This window comes from Zonotrichia leucophrys, chromosome 10 (assembly GCF_028769735.1).
Source record: "Zonotrichia leucophrys gambelii isolate GWCS_2022_RI chromosome 10, RI_Zleu_2.0, whole genome shotgun sequence".
Lineage (NCBI taxonomy): Eukaryota > Metazoa > Chordata > Aves > Passeriformes > Passerellidae > Zonotrichia > Zonotrichia leucophrys.
Genome location: NC_088180.1, coordinates 5699663 through 5724717, shown reverse-complemented (window position 1 = coordinate 5724717; position 25055 = coordinate 5699663). Strand labels below are relative to the sequence as shown.

The following is a 25055-nucleotide window of genomic DNA, read 5'->3' as shown; positions in this document are numbered from 1 at the left end:
GTGCTACTATTCACCAAAATAATTAGCCTACACTAAACTGCAGTCCATTAAATTTGACCTGTGTGCTTAATACAGTAGCACAGGCACTGTAATCTCTAGCTGGGTGTTCATGAATTAGTGGTAATTGGCACACAGTTAAAACAAGCAAAAGGAGAGTGTAAGTATAAATGTTAGAATATAAATACAGCTGAATGGACTACCTACATCTACTACAATCTTAATGAGCAACCAAGAGAGCCTATGTCACAAATGCTGCTTGTAATCCTTCCCTTGGAACTTATAACTTCAAGCTCTGTAATCTGTTTTGCCTCTTTTCCCCCCACCTCCTTCCACAGGAGCACAGGAAGTTCAGCTGTGACATATAAAGGCAGGAAATGTGTAATGAATGAGCCAGGCCAATTTCTTCTGTAGCTATTCTATATGAATATTAATGCTACTTTTGAATGTAAGTTTCTGCTTGGGGTATTACACAGCTATTGAAAGTGAAGTCTAATCTTTGGGGTTTTTTTTTTCTCCTTAGAGCACAACAATGGAAGAAACAGCTATATGGGAACAACACACGGTGACTCTTCACAGGGTGAGTTCATACAATTGCCTGTGTGTGCCTAACGCAGGATACTGGTAGTTTTTGAAAACAATGGGAAAAAGCCAGATGTCAGGAAGTAAAAGGAGAGGAAGCTGTCATATTCCCTTGTTTAAATTTAGAAGTGTTGTAAAAGCTCCATGTGATAGCTCTGTTTGTTTGTTGGGTTTCAGAGATAAGCCTGCCTACGAATAAGCATGCTGGAAACAAAGCTTTAGATTACATCTGTACCAACTGAAGGGAGGCAGAAATCTGTGTTCATTCATGGCAGTGCTGTAACTCTTTGTGAAAGTTCTCAAACTTTATATGCAGGGACATAAAGCAATGTAGTTGTGTATAAATAAATGTATTCAAAACTGTCTTATTTGCTGCCACTTTCTTAATCCAGCTGGCTGGAAGTTGTAGTTCTGGGTGGTCAGAATGGGCACCCTGCACAAAGGAATGTGTGCTGGGAACCAGTGAATAGCAAAACTGCTTTTGCATTTAGACTGACTCCTCTTGTTTGAGTTACTCCTCAATGAAATGGAGGTCTGGTGCAGCTATCATGAAGCTGTACAAGAGATTAAGGAAGGAATTAATTGCATAGGAAAGGTCAGAGCAGGGTGGGATGCCACTTCTGGCAGCAAGTTAGTATTAAAGCAGCCACGGAATCATGCTCCAAATGCTGTATTCATCACAAAAAACCAGAGAGATGTGCAAGTGTTTCCTCAAGGGGGCAAGTTATATCATTTGCCTTCAGTTCATCATAGAATAAAGGCATTTTAAAATTGTGCCTTTGGTGGGATGAATGGACCTTGGACAAAAATGCGTGTAGGGCAGCTGGGCAGATAAAGTGTTAATTCTGTCAGACCTGCTAGCTGTTGATACTAAAGGCTTTAGTGTTGTTGATTCGATGTAACTGTTTGGGCAGGTGCCCTTTTGTGAAAGGAACAGTTACACTCAGTGTGACCCAAAGGCTGACAAAGTATCCCATCTCTGGCTGTGGCCACAATAAGTCAAAATGGAAATGTGTAGTGATGCTTATCTAGGCTACTCTTTAAGCTTCCAGCAGTTTTTAGGTCAACAAGTTTTTGAGCAAGAAGTGTTATTTCTATATATAATTAATTGCCCCTTATGTTTTCATCTTGAAGCTGTGTAGTCATCCCTGTAATCTCTATAAACTTCATTTTTTTGCTCATATTACTGATTAAATCAGTAGTGCTTCATAGACTAAACCAAGCAAAAAATGCCATACTAATACAAGGTTGGCTCATAGGCTTGGTGATAGCTCATTTTCTCTTGAAGGGGACCTTTTCCTGGTCAGTTGGAGTAGTAATGTCAGTGACACCAGAAGTGAGACATTTAGTCCATGCACAAAGAAATAAGATGTTACCTTGAACAAAATTTTCAATAACTGGTGGGATCCAGAGGTCTCATTTTTGGTTACACTTGCAGTATAGTCAGAAGACCTTCAATAGCATTGATGTGAAAGAATGATTTGATTATAATTTTGGTTATGATCTTTTATGTGTCAAAATTCTGCCAACTCTTCTGGTATGACTGTGTTGTTACCTGACGAAGTAGCTCTTAATTAGGTGTTGAAAGCTGATGATATGTACTGTTAATCACTTCAATAGCATTAATTTAGTCAGTTAAAAACAAACAGTTATTTCCATCTGCCAGATAACAAAACCAAACCCCTTATGCTAATATTAAACAAAGATGTGCTTAAAATTGTCCTTAACACTGGGAAGAGGTTTACTGGTGAATTCCAAGACTACTGTCAAAAGCCTCATTAGAAAGTCTTTTGGGAAGGAGGGGCTGGAATTTTTCACCATGATTTTTTGTTGCTTTTCTTTACCACCCTTCCAGTTTACTGGAGTGACTGCTACTTAACTCTTAAGAGATTGAGCCAGTCTCAGATTCAGCTAAAATTTATTAGGTAGCTACAGTTTATCTTTTATTGAGAGGGCTTCTGGGTTTATATACTTAATTGAAAGTACTTGAAGGAGGAACCATGTAGTTTGTATATCCCATGGGGTTTTTCCTACTTGGAGCTAAGTTCTGTGAGTCTGTGGTAGATGTGTGTCCTTCCCCCAAAGCACAGACACCAGGTATGTACCTACCTTTAGCCCATCCCACACTGCATTCCTGTGGGAAAGTAGAATAGTACCGCTCTCTTTTTTTTGTGTCTTTTTTTCTACAACATCTGACAGGTGAAGTTCTGATACAAGGATTTATTTAACGCAGTTTTACTTAAGGTACATGTTAGTATCTTGTATAATCTGTAGTGATCAACATCTTGCTATGTCCAGACATGTCTAGGAGCTAGGCTCAGCAGTTCTGATAGTCAGTTGTCTCTCAAGATGATGATAGGCAGCAGGATAAAATGGAAAGTAGGTAGGCTGGTTTTTACTAGAACGTTTCTTATGTGACCACTTAAATTTTCAGAAGGATTTAGGATTTGATTTTTGAATTGAGAGTGTTTGTGAAGACATTGATTTATTTTATTAGAAATTCTTTATCTGACTTGTAGGCCCTATTAACTATCTGTGTATGAGACTGCATTGTTTCAGGGCTTCTGGAAGAGAACATCAAAGTATGAAATGTACTAATCTCCATACTGATTTGATTTGCAAATCTACCTTTAAAAGTAGTATGGCAAGCAGCAAGATAAGGTTTACAGTGAGTTTCTGCTGCCCTTAGCCGGATGTCTGTATTCCTTACCATAAGTGGAGAATTCTAAAAACATTTTTGTTTATGGTGAAGGAAAGATAATATTTAAATGAAGTTTGACATAAATGTCTTTGCTATTATCTCTATTCTCCCTTTCCTTCCCCACCCAAATATGGTGCAAACTAAGTTCTGGTTTTTTAAGTAATGGAAAACTAAAAGTAGGAGTGTCATGAGAGGGGAAATATTACTGTTTTGGAAGGTTTTTTAGTAGCATATTTGTATAGGCTATTATATATTCTCTTTGACTTTAAAAAATAAAACTTAAAAAACCCTCAGCTCTGGTCACAAGTGGACATTTCAGATCCTCCTTCATGGCACCAAGTTTCACTTAATTCTTGCATCCCAGCCCTGATTTCTGGTTTATCTGTGTGGGATGTATTTTGAAAATAAGTCCATTCATCCTCTAATGAATGAAAATGGATGTAAAAGAAGCAGTGAGGTGTCCCCTTCCCATGTCCCCTACACTTAGATCAACTTCCTTCTTGGCAAAGTATGGACTAACTGCTTCTGAACAGTGAATCTCCAAATCTGTGTTCTAGTTCTGTTCCTATTCACTGCTTACAGGCAAGTCTGGAACATCTTTTTGTGACCTCTGATTTGGGAGGAAATCGGGAACAGGTTGGTTTTGGGCAGTAATTAATGTCCAAAAAGCTGAACATCATGTGTCTTGCAGCCAGATGCAGACTGCCATGTTGCCTCTGCTGTCACAGTAAGGTTATGAAACTCCTTGCTGAAGCTGGGTCATGTTTGTTAAAAAGTCAGAAAAAGAGAAGGTGAAGTCTGCCAGCACAAAGTGTGTGCTCTGTGAGATAGAGGGGTGAGATTGACCCAAATCTGATATTTTCTATCCAGTGACTGCATTTTTGTGTAGTTGAAAATTGCAGAATAAATTCTTGAGTAAAATACAGCATTTTAATGGTAATATCCTCAAAATGTTTTCTGGGCAATGGTAAAAGAGCTGGATGGTTTGCAGATCAGTTATATTTAGAAAGCTTATTTCCCACCCTCGCTGCTTCCAGGCAGAAATGTAAGCATCATTGTTGTATCTTGAAATATCTAACAGGAATAACTTTTCAGAGGCATTGACCTTGCTGTAGTGGCAGGTCACCCTAGAGGGAAAAGATTGAAGCAAATTACTTTTGTTAAGATGCAGATGATTTGCAAGTGCTGACAAGGTTTTGATGTATTTAATGGTACAAGTGATCTTGGTATTATTCGTAGGAACTGAGCCTGCAGTCATACTCCTGTGTGCTGCAGTCCTGTCAGCTCCTGAGCTGCTGAGGTCGAGCTGGGTAAATACCAAAATGGGAAAACTCACAGAAAGTGTTGCAGGAAGTGATATAGGGCTTGAGTCAGAGTTGCAGCTCAGTGCAATAGTTTGTTGTGCTTACTGAAGATTGAGGTCTTGCTGATGACCTCCTAAGGTCCAGGCCATAAAAATGCAAATGAGAACTCTAATCTCTTGGAAGAGACTGGGTACTTACTCCAAAACTCTCTGCATTCTAAAAGGGTTTATTTTTAATCTATCTCCTGTTACTGGATTGCATAGCATTGATTAGTTCATTGATCCTGCCTTCTTTCAAAAACTTGTATTGATCTCATGGGATGTTTTTATGTTTGGTATGGGAATGCAAATTGTGACCATTAGATATTGGAAAATAAAAGTGTTTCTCTTGTTTTTATAGGCCCCTGGATTTGGATTTGGTATTGCAATATCTGGAGGAAGAGATAATCCTCACTTTCAGAGTGGTGAGACATCAATAGTTATTTCTGATGTGCTGAAAGGAGGCCCAGCAGAAGGACTGCTACAGTAAGTGCCAGACTGTACCTGGGTGCTGATTCAGGGGCATTCATCTTTGTCAGCAGTAGCTTAACCTCCCAATTGTTTTGGTCTCAAGTTGTCTGTCTGTAACTGTTGGAGTAGTAGGTTTGTAATGCAGGCAGTTTGCTTGGGGGCACCTATTCACCAATATTTTCTTTTTGGCATAAAGTATTTATAGTGTGTCTTGTGATGTTTTTCATTAGAGAAAATGACCGTGTTGCAATGGTTAATGGAGTTTCAATGGATAATGTGGAGCATGCGTTTGCTGTTCAGCAGCTGAGGAAAAGTGGGAAGAATGCCAAAATTGTAAGTGAATGTCTTGAAGATTTAAAGTTCCATAGTCATAGAGCAAAAGTGAAATAGTGTAATGTCTGCCATGAAATTCAGGCATGATGCAAGGTACTTGAATAACACCTGTGTGATGTGTCAGGTTAAGTGATGATCGTGGTATGTTTTTCAAGTGGGTCACTCAAAATGTTTTTCAAATGTGAAGAATGATGGTTGCGTAGTGTGGCACAGGATAATTCAGACTCCTTTTCTTTATGGTAAAGTTCTCAGATTGCCAAATTGTGGCAAGTCAGCTTTGTTTAATATTTGTTTACTTTGTTGGATACACTTTTACTGAGTTTTTCAAAGCCTGGTGTATGCTAAAGGACAAGCTGTTCAGGCACTAACAGTTCTTTTTGTGCTCAGTAAACACTTTGCCAAAATAAAGTATAATTACTTTAATTCCTATAATTTTGTAGGCTTATTCTAAGTGGTTGGTTTTTGAACTTTTGCAAAACAGAAAAGGGTCATCACCAAAGGGTAGTAGTCCAGCTTTCTGTAGAAGTTTGGGGGTTATGTTACAAAAAAATAGAATAAAAAATGCACAATGTTTAGAAGTTGCTTAATTAATGAAAACAGACTTCTAGCTCTTGTAGAAAAGCTTTTCTGCTGACACATTTTTAGTGCATTTATGTGCTTTAATGCAGTTGCAAAGAAAGTGTGATGTTTTGCATTTGTAGATTTGGCAGCAGTTCTTTAAAGCTTACAGAAAGCAATGTGTGGCAAGCTGTGCAGGGCTTTCAGTATCTTAAATATTTGGTGTGTGGATTTAGGTTAAAAGAAGATAATTAATGAAAACTTTATGGTAGAACTTGGTTTTGTTCTGCAATACATAGCAAATAAATCTCTGAACAAGGCTGGCTCATATTCTGGAACCAGCTGTCTGTGCTGTACAAACCAACTTTGAACTTCCAGAGCGACTGCTCCCCTTCCTCCATGTCTTGCATAAACATTTTTTTGGAAGACTGGGAGACTTCAAAGTTGAGGAGAATCATTGTCAATAGCATACTGAGTATGCACTAGATTACATGTTAGCAAGAAAGGTTTTTAGCAGTGCCAGTAACTGATTTTGTGGTTTTAAGCAGAGAGAGGGCGTTCAAATATGCAGCTCTGAAGACAGAATATGGTGTTGTGCTACAAAGGCTGTTGATTGTTACCCTTTTGCCATTTGTGCAAAAGCATTAAAAAGAAGTAAAAGAACTGCAAAAACATGTTTCTAATAATCTGTATTAATTAGATATAATTTTATAATGAGAATGCAACAATTCAGGGCATTCACCAATACATCTGCATGTTGTGAATGCTGGGATTAGCTTGGTTTCTGACGTTAGTGCCACCATTAGCATTCCACAGCCAGAGGCTGATTGCTGCTGTTGGCTTGCAGACTATCCGAAGGATGAAGAAGATTCAGATCCCGGTGACTCGAGCAGAGCCTGACCCGGTGTCTGAGAACGAGGACGACAGCTACGACGAGGAGCTCCGCGACCCCCGCAGCAGCCGCGGCGGCCCCAGCGCCGGCAGGAGGCACGAGAAGAGCTGGGGCAGGGAGCGCAGCGCCAGCAGGGACAGGAGCTTGTCTCCCAGGTCAGACAGGAGGTCTGTCACCTCCAGCCAGCCTGCCAAGCCCACCAAAGTCACACTGGTGAAATCCAGGAAAAATGAAGGTAACTTGTGTGTGCATCTCTTGCTGAAACTTGTACTGCTTTCCTCAGTGTTGTGTGGGCTGAATGAACAGTGCTGTGACCAGTTTGTCCATTTTACCAGTAGCTGGCTGAAAACTTAAAAAGTGCTATTCTATTTCTGATTCTATTTTTCATATTCCAAAATCTGTGTGCTTAGTTAAGGGTAAAGTACTATATAATGTAAATAAATTCCAGCTGCAGCCAACATCTGGTAGTCAGCAGTTACATACCTACACTTTAGCTGAGTCTTTGTTTGGGTGTCCAAACAAGCTGGGTGTCTTGTTTGGAAGAAGAAAAATTGTAGGTAGCACCTCAGTTAAGCTGTTGAACTACAGCTCTGATTATAGGCAGTGTTAGAAAAAGAGACTGATATAAAGGTAAAGCTGTGACATATCCTGTTACAGCCCATTGTGTGCCAGCTTCACTTTCCCCTTTGTGTTGCCTGTGTAAATGCTATACAAATCAGTGTTGTAAATCTCCAGATACCTCCCTCTTTTCTACTGTAACTTCATCACTTTTCTTTTTCTTTTATTATGTAGAATATGGTCTACGGTTGGCAAGTCACATATTTGTGAAAGAAATATCACAGGATAGCCTGGCAGCAAGAGATGGCAATATCCAGGAAGGAGATGTTGTACTGAAGGTACAGTGTATGGTGGTGATGGTTGTTCAAAGGCAAAACTCACTGATACAACTCTGCCTAGAATTGGCTATGCCAGTAACATGATTATAGTTAATAGAAGATGTGTCACTTTTCATTAAATTATTTCAAAGATCAAATTTAATATAATATGAATCAACTTCTCTAAGAAAACTAAAATTACTAAGCCTTTTTGGTGTTATTCCCAAAGTGTAATTCAGACAAAAAATGCCTACTGTAAATACATAATAAAGACTATTGGAAAAGTATTGAAGCTTTGCTTAGTTATAAGTAAAATGTTGTGGAACTGTGCTCCTGTGCAGCACTTAAACTTGCCTTCAGGTTAATTTTTTTGTGTGGTTGTTTTTTAGTGCAATAAATATGCCCAGGGGTTAATTTTTTGTGCCCCACCCCTGGCAGTGTCCAAGGCAAGTGGATGGGGCTTTAAGGATCCTGGTCTAGTGGGAGGTGTCCCTGCCCATGCCAAGGTGGTTGGAACTGGATGATCTTTGAGGTCCCTTCCAACTGAGGCTATTCTATAATTGTAATTCATATTAACAATTTTTATTTCAAGGTAGTGCTGTGGATATGTTGGTGCAGAAAAATGGACCATTCTTTGCTCTGAGTATAGCAGTGCTGCTTCAAAAAATATAACTAATCTTTTACAAGTGTTGTATTAGTGCTAGATGCTTTAACTTTGAAAGTTGAAAATAATTTTATATTATGCAATATTTTGGATGAGTCCAATGGTCTTCCATTGTATTGTAGTAATTTGATAAATATTTTAACTACTTCCAAATATCATCAGATAGAACACCTCTCTTTTTGCTGGTGATTCACTGGGATTTTTTTAGTAAGTTTATATCTGTTCTTTTTTCCTGCTCTCTTCCAGATAAACGGCACAGTGACGGAAAATATGTCCTTAGCAGATGCCAAAACATTAATAGAAAGGTCAAAAGGCAAATTGAAGATGGTTGTTCAGAGAGATGAACGAGCCACACTGTTGAATGTCCCTGATCTTTCTGACAGTATTCATTCTGCTAATGCTTCAGAAAGAGATGGTGAGTATAAAAACTTGATTTCTAAGGAGGAAAGAACTCCCTATGTTGTCAAGATCTGAAATAGCTAAGTGGGATGAGAGGGTGGGGAGGAGAAGAGTTAGGAGTAAGATTGTAATATGGGTAAATTTTTGTTTGAATGTGATTGAAATCCACTCCTTCAAAAATGGTGGAGAAAAAGTTACAGTCCCTGTTCTTGTGGCTGTTCTTTCAGGAATATTAAGTTTGGTTTTTGTGTAATAATAAGCATAGATTTAACATCTTCATAAAAATTCTCTGCAAAAGCTTATTCCCATTTAAGCAGGTCATGCCACCATTTAAATTACAATCATTTCATGAAAAAACAACTTTTATTTAACAGACATTTCAGAAATTCAGTCGCTGGCATCAGATCATTCCAACCGATCACATGACAGGCCCCGCCGCAGTCGTTCACGATCTCCTGACCAGAGGTCAGAGCCTTCAGACCATTCCAGACATTCTCCACAGCAGCCCAGCAACGGCAGGTGATGGCAGCATTGTATTATTTTTAAATCAACTATTTAATGTAACATATAAGTTGTAGGAGTGCTTGGATTTATAAGGGGTAACAAATGTGAAGCAGAACTATGGAGGCAGTAATATGACATTCTTTGTCTCAAGAGATGCAGATTATATTGATCTGAATGTTTTAGACTTGAGGAGAAACTGAGCCTTTCTTTAGTGTTACATCTTTAAACATAATCATAGAGCATGGTTGTATGAATGACAGTCTAAGTTTGATAGCAATATATGTTACTGAATAATGTGTAGCTGTATTTTGGTTTTAGAAAGCACTTAGCTGCAGGTAGATTTGAGATGACCTGTAGCACAGTTCCTGTTGCATGTCCAGCCTGGGTAAACTTGCTGAAATCTTGCTTTGTTTAGGCATGGGGTTATCTTATGTTTCTGAATACATTTAGTTCCTGCAAAACAAGGTGTATTTCCCAACAGGTTTAGCTTTTGCACTCTATTTTTAATATTTGAACTTGGTAATGGAACATTGATTATAATTATTTAGTACGTAAGTCTAATTTGATATGAATTCAGAGAGAAGTAATGTACTGTATGGTTTGGAGTTTTTTCTCTTGAAATATGAAACTTTAGTCCTGAATAACAAATCTGCCCAGTTTTGCATTTCCACAGTTTGGAAATAGACGTTCTAATTTACTGAAATAGCATTTCAGTGTTGAATTTCAAATTCTATTAAATATTTGAATGAGAAAAGTTTCTTTTTTGACTGCTCGTAATAAGATGGAGCAGAAATTAGAATTGATCTGTACAAATTTCAAATTCAAAGCTTCTATCTGAATATTTTTAGATGCTGTTCAAAAACTCTGAAAAACCGAATTGCAGCTGGCCATTTCATTAAAGATATGCCTGATTGCTTGTTAATAAAATTGGTTTGCCAAAGGGGAAAATAACATACCTTCAAGGCTTTTAGAGTCTTTTAAAGATCAATACAACAGCAAGAGAGATTGTACCTGCATGTACACCTGCTTGGGGTTATGGGTTACAGACATTTTTGCTTCTCGTATGTGTGCATTGTTCAGAGGGACCGCAAGGCATGAAAGCTTGTTTTCTAACAGGAACCACATTCATGGAAAACACTTAAAAGCAGGGTCCCAGAAGCAGGGCTTTGATTGTGAAGGTTGTGAGATCTCTGCCATATTTCCAACCTGTTTGTCTTGACATGCATTTCTAGTGCAGCCTGATAAAGCTTGAGGAGAGAGGAACCAAAAAAAAAAAAAACCTGTTAGAACTATGACTGCCTTAGCCTAGTGTTAGTGCTTTCCTGTCCTATTGCAGAGGCTTAGGTAGATGGTCACTTCCTCCCTGTAGACCAAACTGTGTAAGAATCAAACCTTCCCCGAGAGGGAACTTTGAAGTTATCTCAGCTCTGAATGCATCCGTTACATCTTCTGTACGAGCAAGAGCTGCTTTGGCATGGCTTGACTTCCTTTGCAACATGTCCCTTTCAAGATCAGAAAATCTGGGCCCTGAGCCATGTGAGGAAAAACATGTTGAGAGCAACTTCTCTTTGAAATGGTTGTTTGTGCAAATTTAAATCTACTGTGAGATCAAATTAGCTGTTAACTCCTTACTCTTTTTTGAATTTGCTGGAAAATTTGGAGGAAGAGAAAGGCTTGAGAAAGGCCTGAGGAAGAATTGTGCAAAAAGTCTTCCAAGTGAGCTTAAGGAGGATGTTAAAAATGTATTGAAGATAATGAGTCTTTATTTAGCCACTGTTCTGCCAAGCGTTTGTATGTTAATGAGGAGGGGAGTTCCAGGGGAATCCTCTTAGTCCTTGAGTACAGACTGACATTTCTTGGTTTGCACTAAAGTACAGAAATCTGCTAACAGATCTGCCTCAGTATTGCTTTGGGGTCTGACAGGATCTTCAGTGTTGTCCACCTTCCAGTATTCCTCACTGGTATGTACAGCAGGCTGCTTGCAATGTTCCTGGGTATAGGGTTTCCAGAATAATTGCTGTTTGATCACTCTGTAAAGCATTAAATAGTGCCGTAGTTTTCTCTAGTCTAAAGAAAGTTCACAGATGTCTCTTGAACAATCTTTTAAAAACTCAAATTCTAAAACATTTTCTTTACTTACTCACAGAAAGAGCTAATTTTGCTTTCTATAATCTATGAAGAGTTGTGCTTATAAAGTTAGAATGAGCACAAGAGGTGTCTGTAGCTAAGCTGGAGACTCCCTCAGGACCAGTAGCACACATCCTTTCTTAGCTGTCTGCTCTTACTGCTGCCACTGAGCAGCTGTTGAGCTGGGCAAGCTTTTGGTGTGACCCATCCCAAAGACTGGCATTTAAAGCCAGGTGCTGCCAAACTTCCCAGATGGTATCTCTGGGCTGCCCTTTACTAATTGAAAGAATTCCTGCTTGGGAACTCTGTCCCCTGTGCTGACTTCCTCACCTAGGTACTGGAATAGCAAAAACATCCTTTGATACATTTCACACTTCAGCCTCAGCAAGAAGGATTTGGTGGCTTGAAGAAATCAGTGTAGAGATCATTGTTATTAGTGGAAGGATGAGACTGACTTCTGTAATACCCTTGTCAATTTATATGTAGGGTGAGAGCTTGGTTGTTCTGTCCATTTTCAAAACAAGCTGAAAAACTAGAATATAAGATAAAAATCAGCCCTATTTTGAATGTTTTTAGGAAGATGCTACTTTGTTCTTATTCTTCTTATGTTAAAGAGTTTGAGATGTGCTAAAATCACATTTGGGAAGAGCCTGCAAGTTCATATTTTCCATAATTTCCTGTAGAGACAAACATTGTGTGTTGCAGATCATCTTTTCTACCGTAGTAGCACTAACATGTAGCTGAATGTATTTTGTAATTTTAACGTGTTTGTGGTAAGCACACTTTGAAAAGATGTCAGGGAGAGGAAGTGAGGTAAAGGGGCCCTGACACAGCACAGATGTTAAACAATAGTGTCACAGTGCACACAGGGAACAACACTTTTGTCTCTTGGGAAGTGCAGCTGTCAGTTTTTAACAAGTTTCCCTCACCTGGAACCAGTGGTGGCATCAAGTTGTTTCCTGTATCAGCTTGTAATGTGAAATATTCAGGGTTTACTGGAAAGTTTAAACAAAATCAAGGAAAAAAATCACCTCCCCTGCTTTTCTGATGTTTCATTTTGTTCTAGCAACTTTTTCCCTTTTGAAATTTCATGTCTTAGGTAGATTAGACCTGACCATTTGCAGGCTTTTGAGTTGCAGTGTGTATTTGCCTGCACACATTGCAGCAGCCCAGGAGCCTGTGGCTTCAGATACTCACCTGACTATTTTGTGCTGTGCCCTCAGTGTCTGTATTTTAGTTACGGTTCTTGAGAGCTTCCACATTTGCATTCTCTTGATGTGTACAGGAATCAAAGCAGTATAAAATTACACTGGCTTTGGACTGTGTAGGGGAAATGTAAAATGAATTTTGTCTTTGTGTAGTAACTATAGTATTTTTGCCTTATTTTTGAAGCAAATAAGCAGATATTGTTACTTGAGAGTAATGCTCCTTTCAAATGTTAGGAGATGCTTGGAAACAGGTAGAGAGGGCTCATGGGGAAATTTACTGTAGTGTCTGATTAACTAGTGCTCATTATCCAGAAATCTTTGGGGAGTGGAATTAGTTACAGCTTACAACATTATAGAGGTTTTTTGTTTCTAGGACACTTAGCATGCATTTAAATAGCTAAATATTTGTACCGGTTTTTAATAAGCCAGGAACTATTTTCAAGGGAACAACCAGTCCAGTCATGTTTTAGTCTGATTCTGTCTATCTTATGCACCTAAACGGGAAATCCAAAAGAGGAATAAGAAAATCTCTATCAGTGATGTTTGGGAATGAAGTAGAGGGATAAATGCTTGCTTTTAATTTTGTTAGACATAGTGGTTTTAGCATCCTTTTAATCAGCTGTGGGAGCCTCCAAAAGGGACTCTTATCTGGATAAAAAGAGGCATGAATAGGGATTTTAAATAAGCTACTGTGCTTGTTTTTATCAATGACTTACAACAAGATGGTTGTTTATAATGCGAGAGTGCTTCACTTCACAGTTTGTTGTGGAGATTGGAGTACTTTCCTGTATTCTGTTTAGCTGCCTTCAGGCACATGGTTTAAAACTGGCAGAGGAATGCACTGAGAAGTTGTAGTACGTCTTGGCTGAATAGCTAAGCATTGTTTCTCATATTTTAGACTTCATTTTGCTTCAGGAAAGCACATTCTACTTATGTTTCAATTTCTGTAATTTCTTGTATTCTTTACTGCATGTCTTGGATGAGCAGACTTGCCAGAATCTGTTTTCTGAAGCTGTATTTCTGACTCTTGAAGCATTATTTCTGATGAGGATCTTATCAGTCTGTATGAGGATTTGATCCACTTGTGCTTTATGGGCAGGGATGCTCATTATTGCCCAGCAGCACCATCTAGCTGTTAGTAGTGCAGGACTCCTCTCCTTTTTCCCTCCAGTACAGACCTCTTCTTTATCAGAGCAGATGGGTTTGCACCTCCTGACCAAGCCATTGTTATTCTTGAGAAAATACCTTTTTTCCCCACTTCTTGGCAAGTCAGTCTGGTACTATATGAAAGGCTGCTATTTGTGTCTGTCTTACTTCAAATATTCTTTAAATCCTTGCTTATTTGCCAAGTCCCAGGAAGGAAACTTTATTTTTCTAGCTCATTATTAATATTCATCTGTTCCAACCCTATTAAATTATTTAGTGTTCATCAGATAGCAGTGTAGTGGTTAACATTTCAACATGCTGCACATGTTCAGTTCTGCTGTAGTACAGCTGGTAGCTGTAGCTCAGTACAACAATACAAGAATACCTGATCATCTTTTGAACTCAAGGAATAGAAATTACATTCTGTAGAATTTTCCTTGTTTTCATCGTTTAAAAACAAGATAACTTGTCCTAACTTTCTTCAGTTTGTGCTCCAAGTGTGTGTAAGAAATGCATAAGAAGCAACAAATTGTGTTTTGACTAAAATGTGTGGATGAGAAGCACTCTCCTCTTGTCACAGCTGTGAATTGAAGGCCTTATCCTCTGAGGAGATGAGAAATGAGGGACATATTTATGTGGGCCTTGGCAGGGCTTTGCAAGGATAAAAGTGCCACACCAGCAGCACTTGTGTTTCAGGGCAGCTGACACAGAAGGGAGCAGATCAATTAGCTTGGTCACAGCAAAACCTAAGAATCAAGTCTAAAAATCCATTCTTTCTATAGGAAGGGGTGAGAAAAAGACTATTGTAGTGGATTTTCTTACTTTCTTCCCTTTGCTTCTCAGTTCTTTATATATCTATCAATATACAGCATGTGTGTGTGAAGCTTTAGAGTCTGTGTCCCATGTGCTGCTGCTCTCTTAACTGCTGTATCTAGGGAAGTCCTTTGTTAACGTGCTATTAGGGACAAAACACTAAGGTTTAGAAATGGTAAAAACTGTTAATCATGTGATAGTCTAAGAACAAAACCTTCCTAAATAATGATGGTGATCCCTTACCCTCAACCTGATGAATGAAAGTATTTATTGCTTAGTCTTAGTAGACTAAAGATTATAGAAGCAGTTCTGTATGCAGAGTGGAATCTTTTTTTCTAATATAGTCATCGAAGCAGAGAAGATGAGAGAATAACTAAACCTGGAGCTGTCTCTACACCTGTAAAGAATGCAGATGATATTTCTAAAGCTGTGGAAGAGGTGACAGTTGAAAGAACTGAAAAACAAACTCCACCACTCCCAGGTAAAAACATTAAAATATATTAATTATTTGTGTTGTTGAGAATGGATGACCAGTAAAAACTTAATGCTCTTGCATGTTTGTGGAATGACTTTCAACTCTTAAAACAGACCAAGTCTTAATTTTTATTTTTGGATACAAACAGTCTTTGTAACCATAATCTCATTTATATCTTAGGTTTTCAGGACCAAAACTCTTTTAAGTTGTGGAGTCTGTCATTATGTAGGGGTCAAATTTCAGTGTTTAGGGTTGTAGTTATAAGTGATAGTTGTAAAGAGTTTTGTACTGATTTCTCAGACAAGATTAAAATCGGTCATTTCTGAGTGTTCAGCAGTAAATGTGTTCTTATGGGTTACTGTAGCAGATTATATTTGTAACAACGATGTATTTAAGCCAGTGTAGAGCTCCTCTTCCCAAGATGCAACTCACAACACTCCAAAATGCTTTGTTCATAGAGCACTTAACTAGAGTCAAGGACAAAGAAGGCAGGTTAACAAATGCAGTACAGCTAATCAAACCAGAACAAAATCTCTTCCCTTTTTCCCAAAAGAAAAGCATAAGCTAAATGGCAGCAGATAAAAGCCAGATGGTGTAAAAAAGGAAAAAAACAAAACAAACAAAACAAAAGATGATACAGGACACTGTTCCGGGCAGGCTGGCACTTACAAGATTTTTGTTTACAGAATGAGGCACTTCAGTGAAATTACAAGTGGAGAAAGGAGCTGTGCAGATGGTTTAGAGGGAGCTGTTACTGAAAGGCTGGGTGCAATGAGAGAATGCACATTCACTATGTGCATGAAAATACTTGAGGACCTAAGGGATGAGCAGTGACACTTCTGCATGTAGTCAGTAGATTAGTGAAGAGCTGGAAAGGTTCTGATGTTGATAAACTCTGAAAGATCTTAAAAATAAAAACAGTAAGTTTTCTGATACAACAGCCATTATTAAAAATATGGTCCTAAAAGCTGACCTTTTACAGCAGTGTTATGAAGAGAGGCAAATGAAGTAATTTTTATTTGCCAAGATGGAAAAGGACATGGTAGTCAGATTAGAAAGATGAATTCTGCGGTTCTGTAAGATACTGAAGATTAATAATTGGCATAATACCAAGGCAGCCAGATAGGCAACCCTTAAGATGGTTCTTAATCCAAAATAATGTACTGATAATTGGTCTGAGGGGCTAGCAAACCAGTGATAAATAGTGTTGGGGGTTTTGTTGGTTGGTGCGGAAGGAGAAATGTTCAGTTCTTGCATGAACGGAAGGAGGCACATGGGAATTCTTAGTTTGGGTGGGAGGAGTTGTAGATCAGTACATAAAGCTAATATTTAAATTAATGTCTGCAGATAAAATTCACTTGCCCAAGAGAAACTGAGATTAAAAAGTGTAGCAAAGGACATAATCCTTAACAGCCTCACAAAAGCTCTGGGGAAATGAGGATCCTTCCAAGGCTGTAATAAAATGTTAGAGAGATGGTTGGCAGAATCTGTGATGGTTTGCTGCTTAGACTGGGGGCAAGGACAAGATGACTGTCATAGTTCATTGTGTCAGAAAAGGATGGGAGGAAAGTATTTGTTGGGAGGGATCAGAGACTTAGCCTAGCAAAGGTTCATTAGAGACTTAATGGAAAATGCTGCGTTACTGTATGGGAAGGACCAGAATGGAAAATACTGTGTTACTGTATGGGAGGGACCAGAGTCACATTAGAAATAGGCATAATTACCCAATTGTTGCCTGAAATTCCCAATTTCAAACTAATCTGTTCAGTGATTTGAAAGGAACATGGTGCAGTTGTTGGTAAGATCAGGAATATTAGACTTGCTCAAAGTCAGCCTTGTTTGAAATCAATTTTTTTCCTAATGAGGTATGAAGGAATTTTGGGAATATTTACTGAAGTAGTAGTTAGGCCAGTAATCACACTGCTCTGAATGGCATGATGAGATTGTCTTCTGTTGTAAGTTTACTAGTATTTTACTTTTAAGTGGGTCTAAGTGGGGTGGAGGGAAGGCTACTGAAGAAGTCACCAAGTCTTAACTAAGTTAAACTTCACATTTTCATCTTTAAATGACCAAATGGACATTGGGAATCTTTGGTATTTTCGTAGAACCAAAGCCAGTGTATGCACAAGGAGGTCAGCCAGATGTGGATTTACCAGTCAGTCCATCTGATGGTCCTTTACCCAATTCAACCCATGAAGATGGAATGCTCCGGTAACGTATCTCTGAGCTCCCTTTGAACCTGCCTGCTTCTTATCCAACCAGACTTTTATCCAGGGTAGTCAGTAACCTCTCTCTGTGCTCTCATATCATGTCCAGTACTCTGTCCTGACCCTTCTGTTCACAAATGATAGGATGAAGACATGAGATTTATTTCTGAGACTTGTAGGCATTTACACTGTGTTATTTACCATTGTCAAGTCTATTCATTTCTATGGAAATTAGCCCTTAGAATAGCCAACAGGTGAAAAGGATTTCCTGGGCTTGTCTCTCACTCCTCTGTCCCCATCTCCAAAGAGAGGAAAGTTACTGTAGTATATTCTTTACCTTTCATAGTAATTGGAGAGCAGTGAATAAAGGTTACTGCAGAAATGTGCAATGTCCCAGCATGGAATTAAGTCTGCTTCAACTGGCATCTCCTTTATGGGCATTAGTGTACTTGAGAATAGATTCTAGTTTGGTTTGACCTCAAATTCATCTTGATCTCTTCAGAGCCAAAATAGATCTGTATGCCAGCAGAGCTCTTTAAAAGGAAGAATGTTTTTGGAAGAGAGAGTCAGTGTCTCACATAAACACTATGAGTGTAAGACAGACAAACCATACTAAACATGTACATGCAGGTGGGTTTTTTGGAGTGCTGCTATTGAGCATGTTGTATTGCTGCAGTTGATGAGCAGTTAATGGTATGTATAGCAAAATATCCACTAATTGACTAACAAGCAGATTACTTCTTTGCATGTTTCAAATTTACCAGGGTATTTTGGGCTATTACACCAGTAAGTGGAATATTTTCTGAATTTCTAGGCCAAGCATGAAACTGGTAAAATTCAGAAAAGGAGATAGTGTGGGCTTGCGACTAGCAGGTGGCAATGATGTTGGCATATTTGTAGCTGGTGTTCTGGAAGACAGCCCTGCAGCAAAAGAAGGATTAGAGGAAGGGGACCAGATTCTCAGGGTATGTCAAAACTGTTAACATTACAAGTAATGTTTTGTTGTACCAAAGTAGGTTTTCTTTCTGTAGGATTGAATATTTTGTCTTTGTAGTTCATACACCTTTTTTTCTGTATGTATTTATTAGATGATTTACTAGGAGCAAGATCTCTTTTTACTGTACTGTTGCTAGGAAGGTTAGTAAGTTTTTGACACAAAATTTTGTAGTCTAATTGCGTTTATCAAGTTATTTGATTTCATGTTGAGTGACTAAGTTGTCAGTGCTCTGTGGGTCACTGATGTATGTAGGTGCTCCATAATGAGTATAAAATGAACAGCTACCTATTTTCCTGGAACTGTGCTTTTACTGAGAAATAAAGTGGGACTCTTTAGAGGTACGAGAGGCATCCTGAGATATGTGCACTTGGTATGTATGAAATTGAGTAAGAAAAAAATCATAGCAATAGATTGATATTTTCTATTGTATAATTAAGTCTCTGTAATAATTTCATATGCTAATTCAAACTGACTGCTTCATTGATACCAGGTAAATAACGTAGACTTCACAAATATCATCAGAGAAGAAGCTGTCCTTTTTTTGCTTGATCTTCCTAAAGGCGAAGAGGTCACCATTTTGGCACAGAAGAAAAAAGATGGTAAATATTTGTATATTCCATTACCATGGAAATGATGTAGTGGTCTGCTTAGAACAGCATTAAAAACTCTAGTGAGCAATAACTAACTGCTGGCCTGCAGGAAATTCGCACCTTAGACTATTGAGTCCTTTTGCCTTTGGGATAATGGAGTGGAGACTGATCTGGTGCCAGTATACACACACCCACACCCCCCTAAACAAACAAACAAAATCCCAAACAAAAAATGCCTCTACAGAATAACCCCTACCACCTAAGTAATGTCTTGGCATTATCCTTGGAGGAAGTAGAAGAGTCAGTTGTGATTATGCCATTGAAAATGAGTGGTTATGCTGATGGGTTTGTACATACAAACTTCTTTTCTCAAGATGAATTCCTTCCAGGGCGAATGAAGTAAGCTTGCACTTGGATCAAATTCTTGACTATGAAAGTTGAATTGATGTTAGTAGAGTTTACTATAAATAGTTATGGTGCTTAAAATAGAGCAGCTCTGAGACATTAAGGCTTCTTGAAGTAAAGTACATTTAGAACAAGGAGAATTAAGGTGAGGCATTGCTTTGTGTAATTCTTGTGAGCATTATAACATCACTTGAACTTACATAACACTTGGTGTTTTGTGATTTCTTTTCCTTCTCTCAGTCTATCGTCGCATTGTTGAGTCTGATGTAGGGGATTCTTTCTATATCAGAACTCATTTTGAATATGAGAAGGAATCTCCTTATGGACTAAGTTTCAATAAAGGTGAAGTGTTCCGGGTGGTGGACACTCTGTACAATGGCAAACTGGGTTCATGGCTGGCCATTCGAATTGGGAAGAATCATAAGGAAGTGGAAAGAGGTATCATACCTAACAAAAACAGGTACGATCCTGCAATAGTTAAATTACTGATTCAAACCCACAGCTTTAAATGGCACCTGTATCATGAATGACTGGACTTCTTGCAGTACACAGGTTTATAGAATTGGTTAAGTAAGAAACAGTGTAAAACGTACTGAAGTAAAATATCTGTGGATTTGCTTTTGACTTGAATAAACCTTCTTTTCAATACAAGAGATAATACAAGGATGTAATAAGGTTTAGAAATGTGATACCAGGCTCAGTAGTTGTCTTGTAGTTCATAATACAACAGGCAGGGACAGTGTTTTTTTTGAGTGTGAGCTTGCTAGTCAGGCATTACTCCAGAAGCTGGCTTCTTGGTAACTGGGATTTGTTGTCACCTTAGAGCTGAGCAGCTGGCTAGTGTACAGTACACGCTTCCAAAGACAGCAGGAGGAGACCGAGCAGACTTTTGGAGATTCCGAGGCTTGCGGAGCTCAAAAAGAAATCTCCGGAAAAGCAGAGAGGATCTTTCTGCCCAACCTGTTCAGACCAAGTTTCCTGCCTATGAAAGAGTTGTTCTTCGGGAAGGTATGGCTTCACTCTTACTGCACTGTACAGCTTTGTGTGCTTTAGTTTGGAAAAGCCAGTTTAGTTAAATGTGTCTTGCATTTGGTTTAAGCAGTCAATATATCTTGACTTTTCTTTTTTCCTTCAATTCTAGCTGGGTTTCTCAGACCTGTAACCATTTTTGGTCCAATAGCTGATGTTGCACGGGAGAAACTTGCTAGAGAAGAACCAGATATCTTCCAAATTGCAAGTAGGTGTGAGATCAGGTTTTTCTGCAGTTAGGAAATAGCTTTCTTTGGGTAGATTGTTTCTACATTATTACTTTAGTTAACGTATGTAACAAGACATTGACAATGTAAAGGTACAGACTAAATGTAAGTTCTTCTACTACATTGCTGCTAATAATTCTCTTAAGACATATTACTTCTATTTATAGCCACCTCAAATTTCATTTTAATTCTGTATCTCATCCTATTTTTAAGTGCTTTTGTAAAGATGTGATTTTTATGGCCATAATGGTGGTTAGACTCATGTATGATATGTAATCAGAAGTGTCTTCAAGCTGAATTGACAGCTTGAGCTATGAAATGGTATGCTTTATCTTAATAAGGGAATGTAGAATATGTTGGAAACTTACATTAGGTTTTTACTGTGTTCTCTTTACCAGAAAGTGAACCAAGAGATGCTGGTACTGACCAACGCAGTTCTGGCATTATTCGTCTCCACACTATAAAGCAGATAATTGATAGAGTAAGTCTTCTGTTGTTACTGGACTTTTAATACAAGAAAAGTAAAACTGATAGCATGAAGTAAAGTGTTGGGTGTTTTAAATGTAGAATGGTAACTTACTGTGTTTGCTTTAAAAGTAACTTTCTCATCTCTCTGTTGGTTAATAAGAAAAACTCTATCACCCTTCTTCTCTGTATTAATAACTGCAGCCTGGATGTGCTTCTAGGCTTTGTTCCAGAGGCTGTTGTCCTCTCTCCATTAAGGCTCTTTTAGGCTGTTTCCTCTTTCATTTAAAGCCATGGTGTGACATTATAGCTAGAAATGGTTACTTTATTTATGAAGTTGTTCGTTTTGCCCCACCCCAGTGTACAAATTGATTACTTGACATAATTATTATATAAGTGTGAGGACTAAGAAAGGGTTCTTCCATCTCCCTTCCTTAATATCCTTAAAACCTATACCATTAGTGCATTATATGAGGTTCACCTATTCATTTCCTTGCTTTAAAAAAAACTGGAAGATTTTCAGATGCTGAAGTATGAGAGGGGAAAAAAGCTATAATAGCAGCAAAGTCAGCATGCTTCATGCTGTGTGCCTGATTGCATTGAATGAAAGCTGGCCAAGTTCTGCACTCACAGTGAATTATTTTGTAAAAAGGAAGATAGAAATGTGTAATGGGACTATATCTTGTGTTTCAGTCTTTGTTTTTTTCCTGTTTGCAGAATGCTGATAGGAAATGGCTTCTTTTCAGTGTCTGCTTACTTTGAGGAGATTTTAAAAAAATATAATTAAATGTAAAAAATCCTAGAATTATACAGTGGTCCCGCAGTTCAAAATGTATATGCCTATTTAGGCTCATATTGGAATTGGTTTGGTTTTTATTATTTTGTTAGTTTGAATAGGAGAAGGATTTAAATCAATACTTTGAAACAGTGAATTCTCTGAAGGTAATACAAAATCAGTTTGTGGAGTATATTAAAAAAAATTCATCTAGGACATAAATGATTCACTTTCTTGCCTCTGTCCCTCTTGTCACTGCAGGACAAACATGCTTTGTTAGATGTCACCCCCAATGCAGTGGACCGTCTGAATTATGCCCAGTGGTATCCAATTGTAGTGTTCCTAAACCCTGACTCTAAGCAGGGAGTAAAGACCATGAGGATGAGGTTGTGCCCAGAGTCACGAAAAAGTGCCAGGAAGCTGTATGAAAGAGCTCACAAGCTCCGCAAAAATAATCACCACCTCTTCACAAGTAAGTAACAGACAGACTGGATTAGAATTGCTGAGAGGAAAGGGGAGGCAAGATGAGAGAAGCTTCTACCTCCAGAATTTTCTGCAAATGGAGCAGGCCAAGCAGTGACAGACTTGCTCAGGCTTTGCCATTCAATAACCAGTAGTTAATTGGTGTGTGCATCATTTGCACATGACTGCTCAAATGTAAAGCAATCTGAAACATCAGAATGACATTTCTAATAGGTCTTGTGGCTTTGCAGGATCATCAGCCAAAATCAAAACTTGAATAAATAGGAAAATGATGTAACTTTATTGTTTTAGTCTGGCTAAACTCAAGCCTCTCTTTATTCTAAGCTACTGTTAATTCAGCGTTCCCTGTGGGATAAAACGTCCCAAACCACATCGGGCCTTAAGGTTGCTTTGGATGCTACTTTACATTACTCTTTAAATCCATTATTTTAACCTACCAGGTTATATTGCTTTTATTACTCATGGTACAGATCCTTCTTGTAGTTCTGCAGAAATCATAAGTCAAATTAATCTTCTATACTTCTAGCTACCATTAACTTGAATTCAATGAATGAAGGATGGTATGGAGCTCTTAAGGAAGCAATTCAGCAACAACAGAACCAACTGGTGTGGGTTTCAGAAGGAAAGGTAAGAAATAATGTTTGGGGGGGAAATGGCAAAACAGTGTTCATGAGAGGTTTTCTGTGAAGATCTAAAGCAGTAATGCCTCCTGGCTGTGTGAGCTGCTCAAAACTGCTTTGTCACTGCATTATAGCACTTACTCTGTTAATGAGAGCTGTACAGTTTGTCCTTATGCATGTAGGTGTTTAGTAAGGGAGCATTTGCTTATTTGCATTGTTAACTGGAGGATATAGTAATGCTGTGAAGATTTTGTGGGGATTGGATGGGTTTTTGTCAAGGAACTTCTGGGAATTTCACTGCATGGGTTCTCAGGGCTGGGATTCCCTGATGATGGAATGTGTTTTTCATTATTATAAAGGCAAGTGGCATATTCATGTTCTTACTGACCTTTCTGAGAACAGTTGTGAGAAAACACATGCTAAATCACAAGTTAGTATTCTGTGTTCCCCACTCAATCTCCACTTACCTTCTTGAGCTGCATGTTACTCTGTGCACATTAGATCCATCCTCTTGAGGAACTCTTATCAAGTGAAATGCCAGCTACAAGTAAGCAAATGATGAATCAGCTGTTGTTGTGGGTTTCTTAATTAGATCTGGATTAGACCTTAGCTCCTTATATGTACCTGCAAATTAATGATTCTGATATCATAGAACCACTTTAAAAGTGCAGCTCTCTATTTTTCCAAGCACTTTGATATCTGTGAACACTGCACTATCCCCTTACTCTGACAGCCATCTGGTCCTTCAGTAAAATTATTCCAGAGAGCTGGGCTGCAGATAAGTCTTTTAGGTCTCAACACACTCAGTGATGGAAACCTGATTTCTTGTCCCCTGTGATGATATTGATGCTGAATTTGATAAAGCTCCCACATTCTACATTGCAAGAGAAAGGGTGTTCTTTAGAAGGTATTTCAATAAACGTGTACCCCAATTCTGTTTGCCACAGGCAGATGGTGCTACAAGTGATGATCTTGATTTACACGATGACCGCCTTTCTTACCTCTCCGCTCCCGGCAGTGAGTATTCCATGTACAGCACAGACAGCAGACACACGTCTGACTATGAGGACACAGACACGGAAGGGGGTGCTTACACTGATCAAGAACTGGATGAAACTCTGAACGATGAGGTTGGGACTCCTCCAGAATCTGCTATTACACGCTCCTCTGAACCCGTTCGAGAGGATTCTTCTGGAATGCATCATGAGACTCAGACTTACCCTGCTTATGCATCTCAAGCTCAGCCACAGCCAAATCTCAGAATAGACTCTTCAGGATTTAAACCAACTACTACTCAGCCGGTAAGAAAGTCATTTTGTACCCTGATCACTAGACACTCACTTAAGGTTGCAAGTTCTTTTGAATAAGAAATGTCCATTTATATGCTGCTTACCAGTGTTGTGTGCGCATACAAGAGTCTGTCAACAGCAACAATACATTACAGTGAATTGGAGTATCAGCTTGCCCTGCCTGTTTTAGTGACTCATTGACAGGAGGGGGATTGAAGTACCATTCTACTTTGATTAAATGTTTTGCTTTCATAATCCTCAACCTAATGAATTTATGGAAGAGCTTGTGCATGATACTATCAGTACATTTCATTCTACATCTAGCTGCATTGGTCAGAGCATCACTTATATTACTTTAATATAAATCAGAAAGTCATACATTGGTTCAATAGCAGTATACTTAAAATATTTTAAACACTTCACAGAAAGCAGAAGCCTCACCTGCAGTCCCTTACCTTTCCCCGTCGCCTGAATCAAACCCTGCAACCTCATCAGCCTCTGCAGTAAATGCTAATGTAAACCTAACTAATGTCAGACTGGAGGAGCCTACTGCTGCTCCTTACAACTCTTACCAACCACAAGCGGGCCCCTCAAGAACAGCGAGTACTGAGGGAGCTCATGTAGTACTAAGAGACCAAGAGCCATCATCCTTACCGCCGCATATAGACCCAGCAAAGGTACCTGTGCCACCTTGTTGTGCTGATTTCCTGCTATACATCAAGCTAGCACATCAGCTTTGTTTTGCCCTTATTTGAAGAATTCCTTTTAATTTTTTTTCTTCTAAGAGAATCATGCAGGTTACAAAAACCGGTTCATCTGAATTGCTAAAGCATCATGTAATGTTTTGTCTGCATGGCTTCAAACTCGATCCTTTTCACTTC

The 25055-nt window shown here is 38.7% G+C and overlaps 1 protein-coding gene across 7 annotated transcripts in view; it reads left to right on the top strand.

Annotated features, from left to right (window-relative positions):
- TJP1 (tight junction protein 1) overlaps nucleotides 1–25055 on the top strand; it is a 156767-nt gene that overhangs the window by 115456 nt on the left and 16256 nt on the right. For 5 of the 7 annotated variants that reach the window (XM_064722673.1, XM_064722672.1, XM_064722671.1 and 2 more), the window contains 19 exons: nucleotides 521–577; nucleotides 4984–5108; nucleotides 5324–5426; nucleotides 6832–7111; nucleotides 7669–7772; nucleotides 8662–8830; nucleotides 9189–9333; nucleotides 14957–15093; nucleotides 17193–17298; nucleotides 18109–18259; nucleotides 18782–18890; nucleotides 19527–19746; nucleotides 20110–20294; nucleotides 20428–20523; nucleotides 20941–21023; nucleotides 22044–22254; nucleotides 22792–22892; nucleotides 23833–24186; nucleotides 24600–24851. In XM_064722673.1, coding sequence (XP_064578743.1) covers nucleotides 521–577; nucleotides 4984–5108; nucleotides 5324–5426; nucleotides 6832–7111; nucleotides 7669–7772; nucleotides 8662–8830; nucleotides 9189–9333; nucleotides 14957–15093; nucleotides 17193–17298; nucleotides 18109–18259; nucleotides 18782–18890; nucleotides 19527–19746; nucleotides 20110–20294; nucleotides 20428–20523; nucleotides 20941–21023; nucleotides 22044–22254; nucleotides 22792–22892; nucleotides 23833–24186; nucleotides 24600–24851 — 2988 coding nt within the window. The remainder of the gene's footprint in view (nucleotides 1–520; nucleotides 578–4983; nucleotides 5109–5323; nucleotides 5427–6831; nucleotides 7112–7668; nucleotides 7773–8661; nucleotides 8831–9188; nucleotides 9334–14956; nucleotides 15094–17192; nucleotides 17299–18108; nucleotides 18260–18781; nucleotides 18891–19526; nucleotides 19747–20109; nucleotides 20295–20427; nucleotides 20524–20940; nucleotides 21024–22043; nucleotides 22255–22791; nucleotides 22893–23832; nucleotides 24187–24599; nucleotides 24852–25055) is intronic. The other 2 variants (XM_064722677.1, XM_064722674.1) reach the window with 1 other exon arrangement.